This window comes from Carica papaya, chromosome 2 (assembly GCF_054855325.1).
Source record: "Carica papaya isolate Zhongbai chromosome 2, ASM5485532v1, whole genome shotgun sequence".
NCBI classification, from domain to species: Eukaryota; Viridiplantae; Streptophyta; class Magnoliopsida; order Brassicales; family Caricaceae; genus Carica; species Carica papaya.
Genome location: NC_142310.1, coordinates 11,171,000 through 11,197,975, shown reverse-complemented (window position 1 = coordinate 11,197,975; position 26,976 = coordinate 11,171,000). Strand labels below are relative to the sequence as shown.

Here is a 26,976-nt window from a genome sequence, read left to right as displayed (position 1 = left end):
TCGTGGGTTAGCCGCAGTTCCTGCAATGGTTGCCCAGAAAATAGTGGACTCCATGTAAACTGATTTTTTCTTGATTAGAATATTTCCTATTTGAGATACCTCTTTGTTGATATCGTTGTATGTTATCAAACAAGTAATGTTACCTTATTTCAGTAGAGTGCTTAATTGACTATTTTCTTTTCTCCCCCAAGATTCAGCTCAATTTCTTTGACCCTGGGAGCTCATCAACATCTTCATTGATCTCCTGTAATGATGCAGTTTAGGAATTCAATCATCCGATTCTGGCTGTTCTGCTCAGAACAATCTGTGTGGTTACACTTTTCAGTACGGAGATGGTACTGGTACTTCAGGCTATTATGTCTCAGATTTGATGTACTTCGACACAATTGTTGGCAATACTTTGATAACAAATTCTTCAGCTCCTGTTGTCTTTGGGTGAATTAACATGAATTTCTGAAGGTTCAAATAGTGGTTATGTTCACATGCCTTATATAGCTTAGAGCATGAAATTTATTTCCTTGATAATTCTGGCCATGGACAGTTGTAGCACGTTACAAAGGGGGGACTTGGTAAAGTCAGATAGAGCAGTTGATGGGATCTTTGGATTTGGCCAGCAGGATTTGTCTGTTATCTCACAGCCTGCTTCGCAGGGATTAACCCCTAGGGTATTGTCTCACTGTCTGAAGGGAGATGGTGGTGGTGGAGGTATACTGGTTCATGGTGAAATTCTGGATCCACATATACTATACATTCCACTTGTGCCATCACAGTATGTTATTTTCTTGAACTCTTTATTTCCCATTTTGCATCACTGAAATTTTTCATCCCGAAAGAATAGTTATTTTGGGACATGCTATGAGTCTTCAACTTGATACATTCTATCAGGAAAGTGGTTTTTGGCTCTCTATCCTAAACTTTTAGTTCTTCATATTTAGGTATGTTAAAATGACTTTTAAAGGGAAAAAATACGACGAAGGATGTTATAAAGTTTAGGCTCAAGTTGCCGATTTATGCATGTTTGGTCCTAAACTGATTTCATGGAGCTGTAATGTCTTTGCAATCAAAGTATAGGAGAGCATATTTGTTAAGATGTTTTGAGGTTAGGAACTTCTTTTCTATTCTTGTATATCATTTTAAGCATTCAGGACCAAATGGGCAGCATGTATGCATGGTTTTTGAGTACCTGGGGGACAACCTTTTGACCCTAATTGGATAAAGTGATTCCCAAGGGGTTCCACTCCACATGGCTAAAGAGATTTGCTTTCATATCTTACTGGGTTTGGATCATCTGCCTCATCAGCTTTCAGTTATTCATACAGATTTGAAGCCAGAGAAGGTTTTGCTTTTGTCAATGATTGATCCATCAAAAGATCCCAGGAAATCAGGTGCTCCTCTTGTTCTTCCAGCCAGTAAAGACAAAATTGCTTCTGTGTCTTTTGCTTCAAAAGCTAAGAGTTTGAACAGAGATCTGACGAAGAATCAAAAGAAGAAAATAAGAAGAAAGGCTAAGAAGGCAGCTCAGGGTGCTCTGGGAAGAAAGCCACAGAGGAAAATGAAACAGATTGTAAAATACCTTCCACAGAGGATTCTAATGTTGATGAGAAATCAAAACGGGAATTGTGCTGAAGAACAGATAAGTAGCTCTGAAATTAAAGATATAAACAGCAAAAATGTAGTCAAGGATGCTAACCAAGCAAATCGAAGCCACAGAAGGGGAAGCTGTTTGACAAAAGTGCAAACTAGTTGACTTTGGCAATGCTTGTTGGACATATAAACAGTTTCCAAATGACATTCAGACAAGGCAATATTGGTGTCCAGAGCTTATTCTTAGATCCAAGTACTCAACTTCGTGGATCTATGGTCATTTGCTTGCATTAGCTTTGAGCTGGCCACAAGCGATGAGGTATTGCCAACTTTGTTTATATTCTCTGGATAAGACCCTAATTTTCTCTTCATTTCCATCTCTTGTTTATATTCCATTTCTTTTCATAGGAAAGTAAGTATTATAATTAGCGCACTGAGGTGTGTTGCCTGTAAGCGAAAGAAATAGGATTCTAAGAGAAAGATTAGTTGAAAAGAAAAAGCTACTAGAGACTTATGAGCTCATACCAACCTATCAAAGATGCCTATCAAAACGAAATTCCAGCAGAAGGCATTTTTATTATGCTTTTGGTTCTCTTCTGCATTTTAGAAGCTTCGAATTCTGCCTAACTCCAAGTTTGTTCCTGAAAGATTAACCACATATTATGACAAAATGAAACTATTGAGCCCCTAGGTCTCTTGACCAATGACTCCATAAAGGAAAATGGTTGAGATTTGTTAAGCCCTTGCAAGAGTACAACTATTCTTTTTTCTTCTGTTACATTCTCGATGATCAAGTTTCGCCCTCTAGCCATGCATCAAGGAAAAACAAAAGATATCTTGGTTTCATTCTTTTTTTAAGCAGTCCGGCTTGGAAGTGTGTTGGCTAAGTTTTCATTTGATCCTATCTTCCAATTCAACATTTACCCTTAAACTAAGTGATTCCACAAAATAAACTGGTGGCATTATCTTCTTTTCAGCCATTAATATGTTTTTGACAATAGAAATTTTTTATTACAATATCCCAGATATTAAATCCCTTTTTGACAAGTCCCTTGTTGAATTGAATGGAGGTATACATATCAATTTGTCTGTATAGTTCTTTATAACATCTAAGTGAATGTAAAAATTTCAGACCTTCTCTATGTGAGAAAAATCTGTGTCATAGTGAATACTATGTATTTAGGTTAACATTTAGATTGTGGGAATGTTAAAGATGGTTTTAAAGTGTTATTCAGTTTAACATCTCAGTTTTATATGTTGCTTTTATGCTCAGTTACAGTTTTAACTTATTTTTGAAAAATATGTAGGTTAAAGAACTTTAGTAGCTGGTGATATTTTCCTTTTTGAAGCTTCATTTTAGTTTATTTTCCCATATGATGGTTTCTCTTTAAATTTACAGAAGTTTTCATGACAATCATGAACAGCTCTTTCATATTTGATCCAGAATCTTTTCTGATTTATCAGAGATGAAATTGCAACATAGGAAAATGTACAAGGCACTGTTGATTTGTTATTCCCACAACAAAGATGAACTCTTCAACATTTAAACTTTAAGTTTTTGCTTAGGTTTCTCTTTACAAAAGATGTTTTTGTTTAACTGAGAAAAAGAAGCAGGGGAAGGTAGAGTCTGACCTGGTCTTTACGTAAGTTGATAGATGTACGCTTCAGTCTGTGAATGCCAAAAAAAAAGATTGCTATTTTCCCGGATTCATTGTTCCTGAACTTGTATTTAGTCAGGAACATTCTACAATATAAACTACTTGAAGATAAAATTTTAAAGATTGATGGTTTTGGTTGAATAAAACTAAACAAATGGGCCTGGGAAGCTGTTTCTTGTAAATCTACAAAGGGTTGAAATGAAAATTGACAGCAAAGGAATTCTGAAAGGGTAACTATATTTGCAAACTTGAATTAGTTATTCATGCAGAAAAATAGATTGAAGATGATGAATCCTGATTTTCTAAGTTCTGAGATGTTTCTTTTTCTGTGTTTTGTGCTTTCGCATGCAAACTTTCACATTGCTTCTCAGTTTTCCTATATTTATTTATTATGATTTCCCCCCATATAATTAACTTTCAATTTTGCCCGTTTAGGATCACTTGGCATTGATGATGTAGCTTCTTGGAATGAGGCCACGCAAGGTAGAAATATCTCATGCATCTCGCTCAAAGTAAATCAGTTTTATGATATGTTATAAAGTGAAGATTTAGCAATAATATTAACTATTATGAGGGAACCAAACTTGAGAATGTTACTTGTGTTTCCTTTTTTTTATTATATTCAAGTGTTAATAAATATTTTTTACAGATTGCATTAGAGGATCTGCATTCGCGGGATTTCTTCAATAGATATGGGGATCTGAGACACATTCGTCGCTTGCGCTTTTGGCCTTTTAACAAGGTTCTTATGGAAAAGTATGATTTCAGTGAGCAACATGCTAATGATATGGCCGACTTCCTTATTCCCATAATTGATTAAGTCCCGGAAAAGAGACCAACGGCAGCTCAATGCCTTAATCATCTATGGATCAGCCCTGGCCTATTGCTTCTTGAATCCAGCACATAACTTATATGGGAGTATATCTGAGAGGAAAAGGAGGGAAATTGACAAGAGGGAGACGATGGATGTCGGAGTAGGGAATATAGAGATTGATGGAACTTCAAGGGCGTTGGAAGAACCCCCCCCCCCCAACAAATTATAGATTCTCATAAATAGAGTGTAAGGCTGGTTTCTAACTTCTCCAGAGGTACATTCTTTTGGTGAGGGATATCATCTTATTTATTGGAAATTCAATATTTATGATATGACCTATTTAGCTAATCAAAGCTCTACAATCTGGTTTCAGGTCTAGAAGTAAGTATTTTAGAACACTACAAATGGTTTTCTTAAGCCATAGGCACTTTCTAGGTCAACAGATCTAGGTTATTGTATGATTTTAAGTTGTCTTTGTCAGTGTTCTCAATGTATTTTCATGTGTAGGTTTTTTCTCGAGATGACTTTTTATTTAGAGTTTAAAGGATGTATTTGATATTACGATTTAGAATTTTTAAATTTTTTTTATATAATTTAACTAAGAGGTATTGATATTCTATTATTATAAAAAATGATAATTTCGAGTTGATAGAAAATTTTATGTGAAGTTAAATCATGTAATTTATTTAAGTTATGTTATTAGTTTATTAAAAAAATTATAAAAAATCTTACTCTGTTTTAAATATAATTTTTTTGATTTTATTTATTAATTTATCACTTTTAAAATTATAATTTAGTATTAAATTTATTTGTGTTTGGTTTAAATCTATTATAAAACTATTAATTACTATATTTGATATATTGATGTTAGGAAGTACCAATACGTTAGTGGTGCGTGCGGAATATAAAGTAATGTAAGTTCTTTTTCCTTCTTCGCTTGCATATTGTAAATAATTTTCTCAACTTACTCTCACTATTTAAAAATTAAATGATTTTATTTTTACTACGTTATCCTTAAACATATCAATAGTTAACGATTGTTATTCTTAAATATCATATCAGATGCTTATGTGACGACGTTCACTACTAAGAGACCGTTAGATCTCCTTCCTTTCCTTTCGTAGCAAAAACCCTTTTCGGGAGCACTCCCTCTCTTCGTCTTCTTCCTACTCCATCATCACACACAGTTAACCACCCTCCTCCATGCTCTCTCTTCATCTGGTGAACAACTTTATGGTTAATTTTTATTTCCTTGTCAATATTAAAACTTTCATTCTCCTCATTAATAATTTTTTATCTATCGACCTCTCATGCTCTCTCTATTTTGATACTCTTTTTTTTTTTTTTTATAGAGTTGTATATACATTCATACTCAGTCAACCAAATTTGCCAGCTTACTCAAATCAACACCATCATTAACTCTATAATTTTCTTTTCAAGATTTTTAACTTATGATTTATTCAAATATAGTAATGGCGGAAAGATTTTCTGAATATCTATTTAATATGTAAAGTTCTCAAAAGTAAATTTATTTTAAAAGTTTATGATGATATATTGAATAATTTGAAGTAAATTATACAGTTAAATTTTTGCTAAATATATAACACTAAAATAGGTTTGACTGATTTAGAAGAGTATATAGGCATAAATAAAAAATATTGGAACTATCCAAATAGGTATATATTTTCTTACTTGGCCTACTTATTTTAATTGTAAGAAATTTTAATCCCAAAATTAAGTTAATTAGCATGGTAAGATTTTGGTACCCAGTTATTCAGGACTGAAAATAAACTAGAATTCCGAGGGTAAAATCGTCCTAGTGACAAATTGACTTTTCCCCTCCCCCCACCGACCCACTCTCCCATTACACATACTCCACTTACGCTCCACATTTCCATCTCTCTCTCTCTCTCCCTCCCTTCCTCCCTCCCTCCGTTCTTCTTGCTCGCTTCTTGCTCCTTACTCTTCTCAGTCCTCTGTTTCTTTTCATTTGCAGAAACCTAAGCCTCTCTCTCTCTCTCTCTCTCCATATACCATATACATAAGGTATCACGTACCTGCGGCCGATATCCTAGGGTTTATAAAATTTTTGGCATATCCGATCAGCCATTAAGCGAACTAACGTAAGTTGTTTCTGTGTTCTACTTCTTGATTTATATGTGGATTTAATCAGTTAAGAGCATGTATCTTATAGGTATTTGGTTGGGCATCTTTTTGTTAAAATATGTCTGTGGTCTAATATTTTCATGAAAAATACAAACCTAAGCTGAAATTTACTTCTTTGCCTGCAATTCAAGCTGGGAGTGTATCAAGACCTGCATTTCTGCCTATGGAGGTTTTCCTATTGAGACAAGATTTATCATCTGGATTTTTTTCTCCTTCTCTCTTTACATGGATAATTCCTTTATTTGAGGTTTGCCAAATTGCTGATAGGCAGAGATATATAAAGAAGTTAAACGGTAGACAGATAACTAACCTGTTAAGAGCAACCTGTCGGCGCCCTAATAAAAAAGAAGATAATATTAAAGAGGTATAAGTTTGTTAAAAAATTTGCAAATATGGTTGATTATTGTGGTTTTGATTATTACTTTCTTATTTACTATATAATTCAGCTAAAATCGTGTTTTTGGATTGAATTAAGATTGCTCAATCAGATAAGTTCAGTGATGCGATTCTAATAACTGAGTTTGGAATTCATGTGGGACGGGAACTTGCTAAGGTTGAAGCTCGAGTTCTGCGCTCACCAACGGTAGTTATTGTTACCTTTGTGACTACTAGGTTGTTATTCATCTCCATAATTAAATATTATCTCGATGTTGATTGCTGCAGCTGAAATATCACGATACTGGGGTCCAGTCAAGTGTTGATCCTCGTTTAGGTCAATGGAATATGATTAACAAGGTAAAATTAATGGTTGTTTGATTGTCTTACTGATGGACATGTGCAAATTTTATGGCATGGTTTAGCATCAGTTATTTTTTGATGAACTAGTTAGTATCAGTTATAAATAGGAAATAGCATGAAACAAATGCTTTCTTACTCCATTCTGATCTAGGTTGGTTAAGTTCAGTGGCCTTGTTTGACAACTGAAATGGTTTATTGTCATGTTGGTTGCAGAAAATGGTCAATGGTGGGAGAGTTGAGTTCTGGACGTGTGTGAACTTCTCTGAACAGGTGGATAGAAATTGGCCCTTCGAATTCTGTAGACAATTGATTGAAATGTGTAACAGCAAGGGAATAGTATGGCTCCCATCTTTCCGATCTACAAAATTTCTGTGGGGTTCATAATTTAGTATTTAGAATGATTCTTTGTTTTCTTAAAAAATTTTCAAGGAATTCAACCCAAACCCATTACTTCCTGTACGCTCATATAAACCAAGTGAGATTGAGAGGGTTCTCATAGACATTTGCAATCAATCAATGGAAAAATTTCAAGACATGAAGGGAAAACAACTTCAACTATTGATTATTATTTTACTTCATATGATTGGGTCATATGATAAGAAAATAATGTAGATTCAATTGAAATTGTGTTTTCCTTATGTGAAATTTGGTTGTTTCTAGAAAAAATTAAGAGTGTGTGAAACAAAACTGAGAATTGTCTCACAATTTTGTAACCTAGACAAGCAAAGAACCTATTTCACACACTCTCTTTGCTTGTTTGGATTGACTTCATTGTGAGACAATTCTCGGTTTTGTTTCGCAGACTCTTAATTTTTCCTGGAAACGACCAAATTTTCAAATAATGAAAACACAATTTCAATTGAATCTACATTATTTTGCTTACCATATGACCCAATCACATCAGGTAAAATAACAATCAATAGTTGAAGTTGTTTTCCCTTCATGTTTTGAAGTTTCTCTATTGATTGATTGTAAATGTCTACGAAAACCTTTTCAATTTCATTTGGTTTATATGAGCATACAATAAGTAACGAGTTTGGGTTGAATTCCTCTAAAAATTTTGACGAAAACGAAGAATCATTCTAGATAGTAGATTATGAACCACACAGAAATCATGTAAGTTTCCATGAAATTATAAAAATAATATTTTATTCCATGAAATTATAAAAATAATATTTTCAATTGTTTTCATTTTCCACTAGCTGTTTCGTTTTCCTATCTACTCTTGGTTATTAAGTCATCATAGTTATTGACTCTAATAAATTCTTGAATATTTTTTTTTGATTAATTTTAGTTGTTAAAGCATTTTCAGATTTTTTATTTTGAAAATAAAAATTAAATCTTTCATGAGTGATCTTGAGAGTGCACTTGAACTCAGGGGATTAAAGAAAGCAACAAACCATGTACCTCTTCATCTTTCTAATTTGAGTCCTAATTGCAAGGAGAGAAAACCTCTCCTTTTTTCCGGTTCCAATATAATCTTCTTCAGTTTCGACATAATCTAATTGATTTTAGAAGCTCCTACTAATCTACCTTCTTTTATTTTGACATTATTTTCTCCAAAGAGTATGTAAGTAGTTGCTCCTCATATGTGGTATATTTTGTAATTACAGGTTCCCCCAAACAAAAGTTCAAAGAAATGGTTCTTGAAATTGAAGAATTATCTTAGGATTGTATATTTTATATGATAATTTTTTTTTCTTAATATCTTTTTTGTGAAGTGAGAATTAAAGTTAAAACTATATGAGAGTGATTGGATCAACAAGTGTAGAAGAGGAAAGAATTTGTTAAGATATTTTCTATAAGTGAAAATAAAAGCTTAAACTTCGTGAGAGGGAGAGGATTGACCAAGTAAAAGAGAACTGAAGAGAGAGAGTTTCTCTAGCGACATATTCCCAATTACTAGAAACTACCAAGGAGAAATAGCATAGGAGTAATTTGCATAAGATTATAATACTTCTAAAATAGTATTAATATGTGGTTGTTGTATATTTGAATCATTTGAGAAAGTACATAGGTAATCTAAATAAAAATATATTTGAAGGACCAATTTAAACAAAAATTAAATAGCATAAGGACCAATTATATATTATGCTTTGTCATATAATTCAGGTGATATGAGACCATATCTTCACAAGTGAAAAATTTTTAGTTTCACAAAATAAAGAGTCTCTACTAACTCATTTATGGTTGAATTAAACACTAACTCATGCATGGGTCTTCATCCAATTCAAACTTTTGCTTCTAGAATACTTTACTTGAGGTGGTCTCCTCCAACTACTACTACAAACCAACTCTGGAGCTACTTTGCCACAGTTGGGAGTATGTTGGTTACACAGACACATTAGAAAAGGAATGCATGTGCCGTTTATAGCCTGTGGAAACAACTCATTTCTGATTGAACCATGAGAATTTAGTCAATACCCAAGGAGCTGAAGACTTTGATGTGGTTTGATCCCCGACCATCGTCCTTTGTAGTGAAAAAATAAAATATTTCATAAAGTATTTATTTAATGTACATGTTGTTTCCCTTATTTATTTAAATTCCACGTCTCTAACATAAAAAACATGTCTCAATGAGTTTAGCGCTAATGAATACGATATTAAAGCACCTAAAATTATCTCGTATATGAACTTAATGTTTACTATATATTTTATATGACTTTTGAAACTGTAGTTTTATTTTGTAAATCTATTCAACTGAGTATATTTTTTACTATAAAAATAAGTGGATATTAAATTAGTTTTAATTATCTTTTCTTGTCATGACTACTCATATAACTAGGTTCTTAATCAATTATTTAACACAATTTCGTGTGTGTGTGTGTGTACTTGTATAGAACAAGTTACTATATAATAATTTTTAATTTTTTATCTTGATATAGTTTTTATTTTGTATGTTGGCAAGTATTATTAGGTCTCTTTACAAGCTTCTCATATACTAATTTATTTATTTTTTATTTTTTTTATAGTCATATAGCTTTACACACATTGATTCCTTCAATTTGATTATTCTGTAACTTCATTTTAAGTTCATTAGTAGAGAATATGCTGAAAAAAATGGTAGCATGATGAATTCAGTTAATTAAGAAAAGAAACAAAAACAATAATAGAAAATTAAGCTACTTGAGACAAGACGTGAACAACCCAACAATTCCATAGAAGAGACTAATTTAATAATTAGTTTAAAAGTGGAAAAGCAATGGTGGGATCAAGCATTTTTGTGTATTAACCTAAATTTAGGTCATGTCTTAATAATTTACTTTATACATTATAGAGAGAATTTAACAGAAATAAATTAAATTGTAATTTTTAAAATTAAATTAATCCCCTTTTTGAGACCAATTAATAATTTTTTATGTAAATTTTTTATAAAAATTTATATTTTTTAAGAAAGATGTATTAATTAATATAATAGTAAATTAAGGAACAATACTGAGGGTGTTATGATTATATGGAATAGAGATATTGTTAATTGTAAGGATAGTCTGTCGAAAAAGATAACTGTTTCTTGTCTCTTCAACAACTCTCTCAATGGATATGAATGATTGTTTATTAGTGTGTATTGTAGAGGGACAAGATAATTCTTAGGAGATGAGAGAGGTCCTGATGCAGAATTCGAGATTACCAACGCAATCCAAAATCCCGCATAAATATCAGTAATCTGAAACTCAAAACTCTAAATAAGTCATTCTTATTTAATCCGCACTCAACATAAAAGTGAAAATCAATGTTGTAGAGAAAGAAAGAAAAAAATTTATAATTGAAAAGATATCATGAGAGTTACTTCGATAAGTGATCTCAATTCCTTACCCAACAAGTCGGTTGAAAACATCATCACTAAACTCACTCTTGAAAACTTAAAAACTAAATTAAGAAAATGTGAATATTATTGAAATCTGAATTGTATTTTCAAGAAGAGGTGGTGGACTTTATTTATAGAGTTTGACCATCTTTATTTAACTTAAATTAGAAAATAAGACTTCTAAATATAATTCTTAAGTTTAATTACAATAAAATACTAAAATTTAATTTAACTAAAATTCAAAAACTAAAATAAAATTGCAATAAAAAAAAATCTAGAGTTAACTAAGCTAGACTCCTCTTCTTTGATAGGCTTAGACGCCCTTTTCCACTTTGACACTTGTCTTCCACATGGCTTTATCTTCTGATTTCTTTATTATTTAATTCTTTGTGGGGGTAGTGGCTGTACATAGTACTTCTTCCAAAATTGTAAACAATTTGGGAATTTAGGAATCAAGTAGGACTCTACCTCCTTTGGACCACTCACTCTCCGATGTTGTGCGGTCTTCTTCCTCTTTTCTCTTTTTAGTTTCCTTCTTCTACTCATCTTCGACATTCTTCCTCTCTTCTTCTTCTTATTGTGCAGCCATGCAGACTTTTCTTCTTGCTGCAAATCGGGGGAAACAACTTCAGAAAACTAAAAGATGGCTTGCGGCAAGGAGAATCCTTCTCTGGTTGCAGGTATCTTTTTAGTCTCTATTTTATTTCTGTTTTGCACGTTAGTCGGATTTCATGGCGAGGACTTCAAGCCCCTCCTCAAAGAGAAACTCAGCTCAGTCTTTCCTATTTTGTTGTAGTTCCCGTGCGAGTGAGCGGGACTGCACCTCCATTCTCTTCCCAAACCAGAACCAGATATGGTCAGGGCTCTTCTTGCTTTCTTGGATCTGTTCTTGCAGTTTCTTGAGATTCAAATTCTATTTTCTAAGTGATCCAAGTTTGGACGAGCAAATTGAAGGCCTTTTGAAAGTCCTTGGCACGAGCTCGGGTAATAGGTCCCTCCGGAACTTGAGTCGTGCTTCCAGCTTCTCCCAAGTTGTCTTCTTGGTCTCTTATGTCCAGGTTTACATCAGGTCCAACAACCAATATTCAGCCCCTGAAGCTAAGGACTTTCAATCTAATATTGACAACCTTGGATTGGTCGGTCTTCTTTTGAAAAGCGGGAATTGGACCTGGAGCAGTGAGAGAGAATTACCTTTTATTCAAGGATCGAAAAATTCCTAATCAGTAACGATCTCCTTCTGGACATATCGAGTCTCACTCAAAAATTACTCACTAAACCTCTTTCTGATCATTTTCTGATTCGTTTAGATCCTGAGGGTATTAAATGGGGAGTTTCACCATTTAGAATTGATAACAAATGGCTCAAAATAGAAAGTTTCAAGTCCTTGGTGGAATCGGTATGGAAAAATACGGTGCGCAAAGGAACTCCTAGCTTCTGTCTAACCATGAAACTCAAAAAGCTAAAAGAAAAAATAAAAACCTGGGCTAATGAAGTGGAAATAGCTGAGAAAAACCATATCAATGGGGTAATGTATCAACTAGACCTACTGGACAAGGCTGATGGTGATCTCGATCTATCACTTATTGATGGGGAAAGAAAGAACACAATCAAACTGGACTTGGCCAATAAACTCAATTTAGAAGCTCAATCTTAGAAACAAAAAGTTAGGGAGAAATGACTAAAAGATAGAGACAAAAACACCAAGTATTTCCAGTGTCTTGCTAATTATTGCAGAAGTATTAACGATGTGGAGGAACTTTATATTAAAAACTCTTAAGATTTAGGAAAATAATAAAATGAGAGACAGCGCATGCAATTACTTTCAGAACATGTATACAGAAGAGTGTAATTGGAGACCGAAGCTTGATATTCTACATTTTAATAGATTAGATGATCTTGCAATCTCTTTTTTGGAAGCTGATTTCACGGAAACAGAGATCTATGATTGCCTTAATAGTTGTGATAGGGATAAAGCACCGGATCCAGATGGCTTTAATAGAAAATTCTTCCAAGTGTTATGGGGAATCCTTAAAGTTGATGTTATGAAGTTCTTCAAGGATTTCTGTAAAAATTCTTCCTTTGTCAAATCACTTAATTCCACTTATATGGTTTTGATTTCAAAAAAGAAGAATGCATCCAACATTAAAAAAATTCAGGCCTATTGGCTTAATTGGTTATGTCTACAAGCTCCTTTCAAAGGTCTTGGCCAATAGATTATCCAAAGTCGTCGGCTCGATCACTAGAAAAAACCAACAAGCTTTTGTTTATGGGCAATAAATTACGGATGTTATCCTTATGACCAACAAAGTGATTAATGATGTTATAAGAAATAAGAGAAGTGGTGGTTTATGTAAACTTGACATGAAGAAAGCTTTTGACCATGTCTCGTGAGATTTTATTGATCATATGCTTAGGTATCTCTGTTTCGGATTCAAATGGAGAAGCTGGATTAGGGAGTGTATTACATCCACGTGTTTTGTTGTTATGATAAATGGAGGCCTATCAAAATTCTTCAAGACCAGTAGGGGGTTATGGCAAGGTGACCCCTTCTCCCCCTTATTATTCATTATCGTCGTGGAAGCCCTTAATAAATTTGTTATACAGGCTCAAAATTTAAGGTTGTTGAGGGATATTTATGTGGGGAAGAATGGTCACCAAATTGAATTTTCTTATCTTTTATCTATGGATGACACACTCTTTTTGTTTTAAGCTGATATCAGGAATATTCTTCATTTTAGATGCATCCTACTGTGCTTTTAGACGATATCCACCCTTAAAATCAACATGGAAAAATCAGAATTAATTACACTTGGGGACAATATAGATGAATCTCTTGCTGGTGTCCTTGGCTACAAATTTGCCCATCTTCCCATAAAATATCAGAGTGTTCCTTTAGGTACCAAACAAAAAAATAGTCAGAGTTGAGAACCGATCGTCGAGATGTTTTATAGCAGATTGGCTTGTTGGAATAGTAAATATTTGTATAAAGATGAAAAACTAACTCCCATTAAAAGCATTTTGTTAAATCTTCGCATCTATTATCTATCAGTGCTCATTATATCCAAAAAAATTACTAAAAAACTAGTATTTATTTAATGTCGATCCCTTTGGGGGGGATGGCGACGTGAACAAAAGGATATATTTGGTTGAATGGGAACAAGCAAAAAAGCTTATTAAAGCTAGAGGTTTAGGCTTAAGGTCAATTAGTAGCTCCAACAAAGCATTACATTACATGGTAAGTGGATTTGATCATACTGTGGCAGATAAGAATCCATTTGGGCTTAGTTTATGGAAGAGCATTTTGAGTTCAAGTCAACATGTGCAAAACAATTCCAAATAGGTGGTTAGTAAAAGTGGATGTTTGGTGTGGTCAGACTGACTTCTAAAGCTGGTTCTACAAATTTATGCCATTGTTAAGAACAAATCTATGCTCATCAAGAATATTTATGGGGTTAATTTTATTTCGGTTGGGAATGTAATTGTTACTAAAAATTTAAAAAATTGAGAGGTGTTGGAATATGAAAAACTAGTAGAGCAACTGGTCAATGTTAAACTGAAATCTGTATAAAAATTATGTTTTCTCTATCAAGTCACTTTACAGATTTTTGGTGAACAGTATTAATTGTAATCCTATCTTTCTTTATAAAATTATATGGTACTCTCATGTCCCACTTAGAATTTGTCTTTGCATGAGAAGGTACTTTGGGGTGTATTCTTACACTTGACAACCTCATGAAAAGAGGCTTTGCTTTGGCCAATTGGTGTGTACTGTGCAGACAAAATCTTGAGTCCTGCAACCATCTTTTACTTGCATGTCTAGTCTCTTATCAACTTCGAAAAATAATTTATAAGTTGTTTGGTATTTTTTGAATTATCTTTAGGTCGGGAAGGAGTTAAGATGAGTACTAAGTGGCATAGAGTTATTCTCTAATAATTTTGTAGATTATGAAAAGAAAAAAATTATAAAATTTTTTAAGATAAAAAAATTAATTTTATCATTATCAATAATACGTGATTTCATATTTTTAATTTTGTTATACTTGGTCACAATTTTAATTTTTTTAAAAATTTAAAAATTATTATAGATATACTCATAGATATATTACGCACCCTTGGCATTATCAATTTATATATCACTTTTATCTCAAAAAAAAATAAAATGGTTATACAATAACCGATGTAAGAAAAGTAAAAGAATTTTAAAATTTAAAAATAATAAAAAAACAATGTTTAGAGTGGAAATATGAAAAAAAAAATGAAAGTTTGTAATATTTCTGAATTTTTAAATGATAAAATGAGTTGGTAAAATAATCAACGGTTGAGTAGCTGAGGTAATTTTAAAATTAAAAATAGAGAAAAGGTGAAAAATGCACACATGATGTGCACTCTGTAGCAGTTCAGCTTACCAAACAGGAAGACGCATGGAAACTGACATGATATAAATACATACATACATACATACATACATATACATAAATATATGTTATCACCTATAAATAATTCGAGAAAAAATACCAAATAAATAAATAACATAATCCACAATGGATTAGAAGCTTCTGTTATTGGCTCCCTAACAACAATTCTCTCTCTCTCAAATCCTCTCTTCTCTCTCAACACAAAAACCCAAAAACACAGACTGAAAAAGTGCAGTCTGAATACAAAGGCAAGCACAAATCTTTGTCATCTATTTTTCTTTTTTAAAGAACCCAATTGTAGCCGTTAACATTCTTCCCTTTTTTTTCTCCCTCAATACTAGACAAAGCAGCTTGCTTTATTTATTGAGGAGTGAATCTTTGGTTACCCGTAAAGAGAAAACGCCGAGATGGTGGAGACTCTACCCGTCCGATTATTCATAGCCGCCGTGCTGTTACCGGCGGTGGTGGTTGTGTATGGATTTCCGACCACTTTGACGCTTGAGAGGGCGATTCCGGAGAGTCACATGCTCGAGCTTTGTCAACTCAGGGCTCGGGACAGAGTCAGGCATGGGAGGTTGTTGCAGTCTTTAGGTGGCGTCGTCAATTTTCCGGTTTCTGGGACCTTTGATCCGTTCCTTGTTGGGTAATTCTCGGGGATTCTTCCTTTTCTTCATTGATTGTTTGTCTGTGTTTTGGGTTTTTTTTTACATGGGCTTGGATTTGATTTCTGGATGATGGGTTCCTAAATTTTCGGGTTGGTAACATTTTCTTTTTCCATTTCGGTCTTTCTTTGTTTGTTTTTTTCTTCGTTTTCTTTGAGATTTTCTAGCCCTTATGTTCTTTCTTGTTTGTCCCTTTGCTCCTTTTATTTTAGTTTATTTGGTTTCGCTGTTCTTTTCATCTTCCCCAAATCTTCACTCACATGATTTTGGATTTTTATTTATACTAATTTTTAGTTTATTAGTTTCAGAATTCAGTCCCTATTTTGATTATATTGGTTTCTTTGCCTGGGTCGGATATTTGTTTCATTTGTAGGCTCTACTATACAAAACTGCAACTGGGCAGTCCTCCAAGAGAATTTCATGTGCAGATTGATACAGGAAGTGATGTTTTGTGGGTTAGCTGCGGTTCCTGCAATGGTTGCCCAGAAAATAGTGGACTCCATGTAAACTAACTTTTTCTTGATTATAATCTTTCCCATTTGAGACACTTTTTTGTTGATACCATTTTATGTTATCAAATAAGTAATGTTGCCATATTTCAGTAAAGTGCTTAATTTTCTTTCTTCTTTTCTCCTCCAAGATTCAGCTCAATTTCTTTGATCCTGGGAGCTCATCAACATCTTCAGTGATCTCCTGTTCGGACCAAAGATGCAGTTTAGGAATTGAATCATCCGATTCTGGCTGTTCTGCTCAGAACAATCTGTGTGGTTACACTTTTCAGTACGGAGATGGTAGTGGTACTTCAGGCTATTATGTCTCAGATTTGATGTACTTTGACACAATTGTTGGCAGTACTTTGATAACAAATTCTTCAGCTCCTGTTGTCTTTGGGTGAGTTAACATGAATTTCTTAAGGTTCAAATACTTTGATATAGCTTAGAGCTTGAAATTTATTTCCTTGATAATTCTGGCCATGAACAGTTGTAGCACATTACAAACGGGGGACTTGGTAAAGTCAGATAGAGCAGTTGATGGGATCTTTGGGTTCGGCCAGCAGAGTTTGTCTGTCATCTCACAGCTTGCTTCGCAGGGATTAACCCCTAGGGTATTCTCTCACTGTCTCAAGGGAGATGGTAGTGGTGGAGGTATACTGGTTCTTGGTGAAATTCTGGATCCACATATAGCATACACTCCACTTGTACCATCACAGTATGTTATTTCCTCAAACTCTTTTTTTCCCATTTTATATCACTGAATTTTTTCTTCATTCCTGAAACTATAATTATTTTGGGACATGCTATTAGTCCTCAACTTGATACATTCTACCAGGAAAATGGTTTTGGGCTTTCTATCCTAAAGTTTCAGTTCTTCATATTTAGGTATGTTAAATGGACTTTAAAAATGACTTTAAAAGGTTAAAAGTACGACAATGGATGTTATAAAGTTTAAAAATGACTTTCCAATCAACGTATAGGAGAGCATATTTGTTAAGATGTTTTTTGGTTGGGAACTTCTTGTCTGTTCCTGCTTTCAGATGAGAGAGGAATTAAGGGAGAAAGATTTGCATGGAAGAAAGTGCTGCTCAAGCTTTCTTGATTGTGCCTTAACTAGCAAGGCACTCTCTCGATTTTAAGGTCATCTGTCTATACTCAATAGAACAAGGATTGTTGACTAACCAGTGGTATGTCCCAAAATTTCAGGCCTCATTATAATGTGTACCTTCAGAGCATTGCTGTGAATGGTCAAATTTTACCAATTGATTCATCAGTATTTTCAACATCTACCAACAAAGGCACAATAATTGATACAGGAACAACTTTGGCATACCTAGCAGAAGGAGCTTACGATCCTTTTGTTGAAGCTGTAAGTTTTGGCAGCAGTTTTTCTTTCTTTTCCTACTTGGGACACTTTAACACCACAAAACTTCACAAGCTTCTGTCAATTTTTAAGCAAGTTATCTTGAGCAAGACAGTTGTTTAGTATGATTACAGAACATCATAAAAATAAAGAAGGTCAATTATGTTTTGTGTTATCATGCAGATTACAAATATTGCTTCACAAAATGTGCGCCCTGTTCTTTCCAAGGGAAACCAGTGTTATTTAATCACCTCGAGGTTCACTCTCTTGACATATCAGCTCAGTTTTCAATTAGGGTCACCTACTTTAGATTATCTAATCTCCAATGGTTTAACTTTTCGGTGCAGTCTCACAGACATATTTCCTCAAGTTAGTTTTAACTTTGCTGGTGGTGCATCCATGATTCTAAATCCTCAGGACTACCTTATACAGCAGAACTCAATTGTAAGCTATCAAGATTGATGCTTTTTGGGAATTTTGTCTATAATCTAATATGAACACTGCAATAAATAGCCATTTCTGGTTAATCATTGTACTGAAACCGTAGCGGAGTTGGAAGAAGTTGGGTTTGTTCTCTTTCCTTGAAGTATTTCTATGAAGAAAATAAACACTTACCTTAATATTATTTGTTTTTTTCTAATTTCCCCCTCTATTTTCTAAAGTTTCTTTTAAACTTACTGGTGAACTTCACCTGTTGATATTCTTTCTTTTAATCAGCAAGTCAAGCTTGTTATCCTACCCAGGCTGATTCTGATTGTTACATTTACTTTGTTGTCACCTGTACTAGATGCAAATTATTTCTTTTTCACTTTGCTAGGTTTGTACAATTCTCCTAATTAAGAAAGGAATTTTTTGTTTCTCTTCCTAGGCATTAGATTCTCTCAAGTATTATGCTTTTTATTTTTCTTTTGGCAAAAACTATAAAGATAAAACTTCACGGGACCTTTTTCAAAGTATTTTCTAGGAGAATAGTCATGGCATCTATCAGAATGTTTTGATCCATGATTGGCAGATTCTCCAGCAATATGATTACTTCCAGTTATGTTTTCTTGAACATAGATCCTTATAGTTTTCTTTTCCACTTTGCTGCCCAACAATTAATCTGGGTTCAGTTGTAAGTGCATTTATGTATAGCCAACAACAGTTTTACCTAACTAGAGGTATTGTTTTTAATTAGATACCCTGATTCACTAACCAGAATGAATGACCTTGGCATGTAGGGAGGTGCTGCAGTTTGGTGCATTGGCTTTCAAAAAATCCAGGGACAAGGAATTACAATTTTAGGAGGTATCAATATACAACTGATTATGCTTCTTGCATGTTCTCGATCTGGCATTGTCCATGAAATGTTTTATGCCTTTTGCAATGCATCTGACAATTTCGTAACGACTGTAAGTGTGTCTGGATGATCAAAATTTAGTTGAAAAAGCTTCAGAAAAGAAACTGCTTTTAACATTTTTAATTTCCTTTTCTTCATCGGTTCTCCTTCTTAATCATGTCTTTCTTTCCTTTATTACAAATGTTTTTTCCTCATATATTTCTTTCCTTTGTTACAAAAGGAAAGAAACTACTTTTAAACATTTTTAATTTCCTTTTCTTCATCAGTTCTCCTTCCTAATCATGTGTATTTCTTTCCTTTATTACAAAGATTTTCCTCATATATTTCTTTCCTTTGTTACAAAGGTTTTCCTTATTGAATTTTTTGTTTTAATAAGATCAAAATTATAGTTTCATGGTGGCTTTGAAATGAGCGTGAACAATTTATACCTCCATACCATTCATCATGCCAATGAAAGTTAATTTCAATTTCTATTCTGTAGTTATGCCATTATATCTAGGTCCTTTGAAGTGCTTTTGTTTCTTCATTCCAACAATATCACCTTTCATCTTTTCTGCAGATCTTGTTCTCAAGGACAAAATCTTCGTATATGATTTAGCTGGTCAACGGATTGGATGGGCGAACTATGACTGTAAGTTGAGATTACCAACTTAAAATTAGCTTGAGCATGGCATGTAAAGTAAAACCTGTCTTTTTGTTTCTCTCCTCGGTTCTATGTTAACTGCGGTAGCGAGGAGTTAGTCCTATGAAAGCATGATTTACCAGAGTTTTTTTTTTTTGGTCTATCATAAGTTGAAAAAGCCATTGGTAACGTTTGTACTGGCCTATCTTCTGAGAAGGACAAAGAAAGCCCTTCAGTTAATCATTCTGTAAATTGTTGGGGGGCGAACTGTTTAAGATGTTGCTTTTACATTTGTTATATCAAGTTACTGATTTTTGATGTCTTGATATGAATTTCTCTCACCAGGCTCAATGTCAGTCAATGTCTCTGCGTCTACTAACACTGGCAGAAGTGAATTTGTCAATGCCGGGCAGCTGAGTGATAATAATTCACCTCGGAATGTCCCCAAAAATCTCACCGGAATTAGCATTATCGTGTTCCTCGTGACTTATATACTTATGCTTGGAGGTTTCTGGGTCTTATAGCATACAGTGCAAGAGGTCTAGAACTTGAATTCTTTGAACAATTTATATATATATATATTTGTGTTTTTTTTTTTCTTTTAATTGTATATCTTCCCTAGTTATATGGATCACAAATTCCACTAGTAGCATTTCTGGATTCTCAGGACAAACTACTTAGGGACAGGATTGTAGATTTAAAGACAGAAATTATACATATAAATCAATTAATACTTATTTCATCAAAATTTTCTATTTCTTTTTCGCCCTATGATTCTTGAAATTTTCAGCTTTCATTTCTCAATATATCTTTCTGCTGCCTGCTGCTGTTTGTTATATTTATCGCCCTTAAATTATGTGCAATATTGAGATTATGTGAACTGGAACTAAATATTTTGAAAATATCAAGTGAAGACAGACATTGGAAAGGCAGTTACATTCCAAAGCACTATTTTATTAAGCCTGTCTGGTTTGTCAAACATGTCAAATAAACATTAAAAAATATATTGCTTCAGATTTTATTTATGTTTATATATTTTTTAGTATTGGTAATTATCAATTTTATTATTTAAATTTTTTTAAAAAATACAATTTTCTAATAAATTCTTTTATTAGAAATAAAAATGTGTTTTTCTTTTTTTGTCATTTATTTATCATAAAAAAATAAGTCAAAAACTATAATATATCTATATAATAGTATTAATGGAAAAAAAAAATTGAAAATAAATATATTGCTGACATCTTAGTCTATTTAAACTATACTATTATCATCTGATTACTTAAATAAAATATAATAATTATTTTTTTTTGAGTTTATTGACGTTAATTTTTAGTCATTGTACACTTTAAAATTATTTAAAAAGTAAAAGAATTCCCATTGCTTTCTATTATAATTTTTACAGTTATATTAAAAAAATCATAAATTAAAATAAATTTATAAGTTTAAAGATCAAATTGTACTAAAAAAAAATTTCAGACCAAATTGTAACATAATGATAACCTAAGAAGTAATCTGATAGTTTATCCTTTTATTACTTTATATATTAACTATAAATAGTTCGATAAATGAAGTGTCGGTGATGTCAATAGACCAATGAACTACTATATTGTTTGGTGTATCTTAATCAAACTTTTTTATCTTTATGTTTTTCTATCATTTTAGCTTCACAATATATGTATATTTAATCATCTTTGGATTATGAAAATACTAAGATGAAATTTAATATTGACGATATATCAATAATAACGATAGAAAAGGTTTCTTTTATTTAATTTATATTTTATTTTATAATTACTTTGTGATATAGGTAATTTTTATACAAGCTATGAATAATAGACTTTTAGGAAGAACATTAATGAGAAGTAGAGGTCATAAATTTTTTAGTACAAAGGTTCAGACACTCAAGTTCAGTGGGTGATGTACAACTTGGTAGAGATTAGTTGTAACACTTTTTCCCAGAAAACGGAACTCAGCTCAAAACTGGGCATTAGGAAAAACAAAAGACTTTTAACATCATTTTGAAAAATCCTAAAACGATGTCGTTTTGATTAAAAAAGAAAAAAAGAAAGAAATGGCAACTAGAGGCGCGCACGCCTCTGGAAGCCGAAGGAGGAGGAGAAGAAGAACACATTAGCACGTCGGAGAAGAAGGAAGAAGAGGCGTGCAGGGCTCCCTTTCTCCGCCTACAAAAAGGGAGAGACTCGTTCTATGGGAGAGAGATCCGGTGCGTGAGGAGAGAGAGAGATCCGTGCATAGAGAGAGAAATAAGGTCGCGTGTAGAGAGAGGGAGAGAACAAACCTGACCAATGATAAGGCAGGTCCGGTGCGTGTGGCGACTAAATCTGCGTCACTGACGACTGCGTAAATCCAGGAAACGAAGTGGACACAACACACGGCTAGGAAAGAATGTGACCCGCGGTGGATTTACCTGGAGGGGAAGACTTGCGTGCGGTGGTTGATCACGCGATTTCGTTAGTCCATGGTGTTTTTCAGCGTGATTCTACTAGATCTGTGCTAGATATGAATGCACGAGGTGTTCTGTGGTTGTTTCCAATCGAATCGCGACAGCGAACGGCGATTTTGGCAGTGGTGCATAGTGGTCTGACATGTGGCGCGTGTGTCTAAGCACGTGGCGATGCATTTCAACCGTGTGGTGGCACACGATGACCCCAGTGACCTGAATCATGCATCAAACGTAAAAATCTATCCACCTTTATATTATAGTTATTTTCAAAGTGTTCGTCATTTAACACATGTAATTTCTGTTTGTAAACGAGAAAAATATTATGATAATAATAAGGACATGGAGATGACTGTAAATCAGAACCAATGAGGATTTTTATTCGACTGTAGGTAAGGGATTTGGTTAGTCTCATTCAAAGGCCCCATATTTTTATAAAACTTTATTTTCATTGAAATAAATTGTTTACAGGCTTTACAAACTATTTAAGTTTTCTAACGTGATTTCCGCAAACTCATCATGTGTGTGTGTGCAATTGCATATGATTGGAGATATATATGATGTTATGCGTGACCTATGTTTATATATGTATATTGCTACTAGTGTGTGTATGTAGATTTTGTGTATGTCAGTTACTGAGTTATAGGTGTGTGTGACATATATATAGATATGTATAATTGTATATTGTATAACATATATATGTATGAGTGAACAACTTGTATGTGCATGCTTATGGAATACATATATACCTTGCGTAAATACACAAGTATACTTATATTGTATGTGTTGCATGTATATATATTTATTTAAGTCGATAGTTGTACGTATAAGATGTATACATTATGCGTATTATGTAGGAATGTTTATATGTAATATATATGATGTATAGACACGTACATGCATGATTAAGTCATCTGGTGATGGATCTGATTAGTAAAAGCATAACATGTAAATATTTAAAAGACGAGAAAATTCGTTTAATCAGTATCAACAGGGGAGGGTGTGTGTATAGCCATTTTGGCAAGTGAAGCATGGTGAACTTTACCCGTGGATATGACCTCAGCAAGACGTGACTAAAAAGTCTCATACATAACCGTTCTGTGTTCATGTATATGTGGAAAGTGATTAGTGATACTCAATACAAAATCATTCTGTGTTTAGGCGCATTAAGAGAGTGAAAAATGAAAGTGAAAGTGATAAATGATATGTGATAAATGATATGTGATGTATCCACATGATAGAGAAGATCATTAGCACCATCGTTGGTACCGCAAAAAGGGCATCGTGCAATGAAACTCTTAAAAGACAAAAAATAGAAATTATAAACCTTAATAAAAATATAACTAAGAATGAAAGTGCAACTAAAAAGTGATAAGTGAAAATAATATTGATATATGCAATGATAAGTAATTGAGGGACAACTGCAAGTATAACACCCAAAAACCTTCTGCTTAATTTATAATGTAAACTCCTATTTATTCATGCCCTAAGACCGTTTTTTAATATTTCATAATTTTATCTTTTTTAATGAATATCGTATTTCATATTTTATTTGGTTAAATATTCCTGAAATTAATTATTTTATTTTATCGTACAAAAATTATATCTTTATTTATTATTTAAAAAGATTTCAGGAGAAAACGGAGAAAAAGGTGGAAAATCCTGCATGAACATTAGCGAAAGAGAACCCGTCAATGCAAGTTTCGCACACCGCACGCAGTGCGCGCACTTAGCCAGCACAGGACTTGTTTATTATGCACGCGTCCCATACGCGGGGGGCACGAGGTGTAGTCTGCACGTGCATCACATTACGCATAGACCGGTGCATGGCTCTGCGTGGTAAGCTTGCGCGCGTGGTAGGTTGGGGCAACATGTGCTATCTCGGGCAATGCATGCCGCCCCTTTGGGTGCCACACGTTGCCTTCAAGCATCATGCATTGCTGACTTAGGTGGGGTGTCGTCATCCAACCTTAGGCGACGTGCCGATGTCGCTTGGGCAATGTGTCCCCGTTGTTTAGATGGCGTACCACCGATTTTCACGTTATCGTTATCACATCGTTCATCTGTCAGTCACATCCGTCAGTCATCGCACCTCATCTTTCCCATTGACTCTCTCTCTTCGTCAGATTTCTTCATTTGGCACAAGTCTAACGGTCCCCGTTTTTTATAAATAGGGACCCTCACTGCACCATTTTTTCGTCACTTCTATTTCATTCTTCCATCCACCAAAGAGTTTTAGAAAGAGATGGAGTGATCTAGAGAGAGAGAGAATGAGAAGAAGAAAAGAAAGGCGTAGAAAGCACCAAGGTTTTACTAGAGAATTTAGTATTTATTTTTAAACAACCTAATGAGCTTCTACAGTAAAATTAATAAAATTTAAATTAATGATTGCATGATTAAATATTATGCTTAAATTATTGTAATTTTACATGTTAATGCATCTTTCATGAATGTATATGTATTTGTTTTGTGAATCTTGTGTGCTTTAGTGTGTGCATGTCTTTATTTTGGGCACTGCCCCTTTTCCTTATGAATTGGTTTTAAAGAAGATATGTATTTGTTTTGTGAATCTTGTGTGATTGAGTGTGTGCATGTCTTTATTTTGGAAACTGCCCCTTTTCTTTATAAGTCTGTGAAGTTCACCCCAATTTACACCCCCCAATACAAATTAGTCCATATCAAGAGTAATTTTAAGATCAAAGAATGACTTTAAAAACTCTGAGTGATCTTGAGAGTTTTGTCTTTTAAATTTAGTTTAATTATATTATAGTGATACAATGTAAATAATTTTATAAGTCTCATAACTCGTAATTTCGTATAGGGGATAATTGAATATTAAGTTGTCGCTTATTGCTGCGTAAAATTACCAGGTTATGTGCGTAGAATAGTGCTCTTTTCTCAATAGAGAAAGTAGGCCGTTAAAATTGGTATCAAAGCTCACGTTCATCGACACCATCCCTTATATCATAAGGTTTAGGATTCTTATGAGGTTGAGAACCAATAGAAATTAGGTAGTATGTACTTTAGGAGATGTTTTGAAACTCTATCTGAAACATCTGTGATTATGGGAAATTAAGATTACAATTTTAAAAGTATAAGGAGATAGGAATTTCATGAGTTAATATGATAAATTTAAGAATCAAAGAATTGGGGCTCCACTCTGAAGCTAACTGGAGATGGCGAAAAAGCAACAACCATAATATATCATATTACATGAAACCGTAGAAAGCTTAAATACTACCAAAGGAATTACCTACTAGGAGCAAGTGAATAAATTTTTGGGAAAGACAATGAATTTCCCTCGAGTTGAGAAAGGAATTTTAAAGGAGAAGATTCCCTAAAGCGAGAAGAAAATCCCTTGAATGGGAGAACAACCTTTGATGAGAGAAAATTCTCTTAAGTGGAGGAAAACCTCCCAAGTAAGTGAGTATTGGAAGAGCCCTCTTATATAATCAGATAAGTATTGAAATATTTTAAAGGTTCAAAAATATAAGAACCTGCTCTTCTCCTTAAGGTCAACTACCTTCACCTTAGGAAATGACTTGCTTTTGGAAAATGCCAATATGTTCCCAACCATTTCTTTTTAGTAATATGATAATGTGTTCAAAGAGGTAGTTCGAATTTTAGTTTGAGGACTTATTATATGCATTTTTAAACTAATACAAGACATTTAGCCTTAAATGTTTGCTACCATTAAATTTGCTTATAGTAGTTATGTTCTCTAGTCCATTGTTGAATCATGTCTTTCAAGTTTTTTCATCAATGTTTACTTATAGACATGTTTTTCTTCATAGTTATTTATGATGATTCTTATCTTTCTTAACCAACGATATCCAATCACCCAACCAATTCCCGATTTGCATAAGGAAATTAAATATATGATTGCAATTACTACTATAAGTTATAAACTTGCTATGTTGTGAACTGAAGGACCAAAGAGTTTGTTATTGCTAATTATATCATGGTTTGTATCAAAATCATGACATAATAGAGAGTTTAGAAATCTGGACCATTCTTTCATTTTAGAGAGTTTTGAGCAACCTATTTACTTGATTTACTTATCACGTGGATATTATTCAAGTTTTCATCATATAGGATATTTTTTCGAATTGAGACAGCTTTTAGCCTCTTACTTCTCCTACCAATGTTTTTGCAAATACTTAGGTTCTTAATACTCCAATATTGTTATTTTCAGCAATAAACATCATTGGGGATATTTTGGTCAGTTAGTAATTTACTTCCATTTGATTCCTCATGAGATGGAAGAGTCTTTCTTAAATTCGTTAGAGACCAAGAAGAAAAAGAAATCTTAAAACAAGTAGACTCAAAAGAAAATATTTTGGGAGACAAATAATTAGTTGGTACTTTAATAAAATATAGAATTTCTTGTGAATCTTCTATAGGAAGAACGAATACCCTAACTGTTCCAAATCCTTATTATAATGTCACATAGGAGTTATAATGCTGCTTCAGAAACCCTTAGTCATTAAATCATCATATGCTTAATGGATAAAAAACTTTTATATAAGATTATTAAAGTATGCTTGATTAGAACTCTTCTTTGTGAAAGTCTTTATCCCTGCTAAATTAAATTTTCATGGGAGAAGAGGATATTCGAAAGACATGTTTTAACCATAAATCATTAATAATATAATAGTAACTCAGAATATAATTCCCTTATACCAAAAGGTAACACAAAAAATGATGCAATAAACCCAGATAAACCTTCAAAGTAAACACTATTTAGAGTGGCGTAGCAGAAGTGTAGTATGGACCCATAAATCACCACACAAGAAAGATTTCTTTCGAAACCATCTAAAAATCAATATAAGTGAACTTGGCATAATAGAAACCT

General features: G+C 33.3%; 1 protein-coding gene and 1 pseudogene across 4 annotated transcripts; both read left to right on the top strand.

The window, feature by feature from the left end:
* Nucleotides 1-435: 435 nt before the first annotated feature.
* On the top strand, nucleotides 436-8,158 carry LOC148268753 (protein kinase dsk1-like; annotated as a pseudogene). Its single transcript, XR_015816972.1, has 7 exons — nucleotides 436-1,903; nucleotides 3,678-3,725; nucleotides 3,892-6,179; nucleotides 6,354-6,586; nucleotides 6,698-6,805; nucleotides 6,886-6,957; nucleotides 7,174-8,158. The product of XR_015816972.1 is annotated as a protein kinase dsk1-like (transcript).
* A 7,128-nt stretch (nucleotides 8,159-15,286) lies between these two features.
* On the top strand, nucleotides 15,287-20,408 carry LOC110815580 (Eukaryotic aspartyl protease family protein). Of its 3 annotated transcripts, XM_022043417.2 has the most exons (11): nucleotides 15,287-15,428; nucleotides 15,522-15,823; nucleotides 16,216-16,345; nucleotides 16,483-16,733; nucleotides 16,824-17,051; nucleotides 17,543-17,705; nucleotides 17,883-17,956; nucleotides 18,047-18,143; nucleotides 18,920-18,986; nucleotides 19,598-19,669; nucleotides 20,006-20,408. In XM_022043417.2, the coding sequence occupies exons 2-11, from the start codon at nucleotides 15,588-15,590 to the stop codon at nucleotides 20,182-20,184; spliced, it is 1,497 nt and encodes a 498-aa protein (XP_021899109.1). In that variant the 5' UTR covers nucleotides 15,287-15,428; nucleotides 15,522-15,587; the 3' UTR covers nucleotides 20,185-20,408. The 3 variants fall into 3 exon arrangements, with proteins under 3 accessions (XP_021899109.1, XP_021899110.1, XP_021899108.1); XM_022043418.2 differs by having other exon boundaries at nucleotides 15,303-15,823; nucleotides 16,489-16,733; XM_022043416.2 differs by having other exon boundaries at nucleotides 15,304-15,823.
* The last annotated feature ends 6,568 nt before the right edge of the window (nucleotides 20,409-26,976 follow it).

Excerpts from the sequence above, each read along its gene's own strand:
- LOC110815580 (XM_022043417.2), top strand. The coding sequence starts at position 15,588 with ATGGTGGAGACTCTACCCGTCCGATTATTCATAGCCGCCGTGCTGTTA. Across the intron at positions 16,346-16,482 it reads CAGAAAATAGTGGACTCCAT|ATTCAGCTCAATTTCTTTGA; the intron begins GTAAACTAACTT and ends TTCTCCTCCAAG. Across the intron at positions 17,706-17,882 it reads ACGATCCTTTTGTTGAAGCT|ATTACAAATATTGCTTCACA; the intron begins GTAAGTTTTGGC and ends GTTATCATGCAG.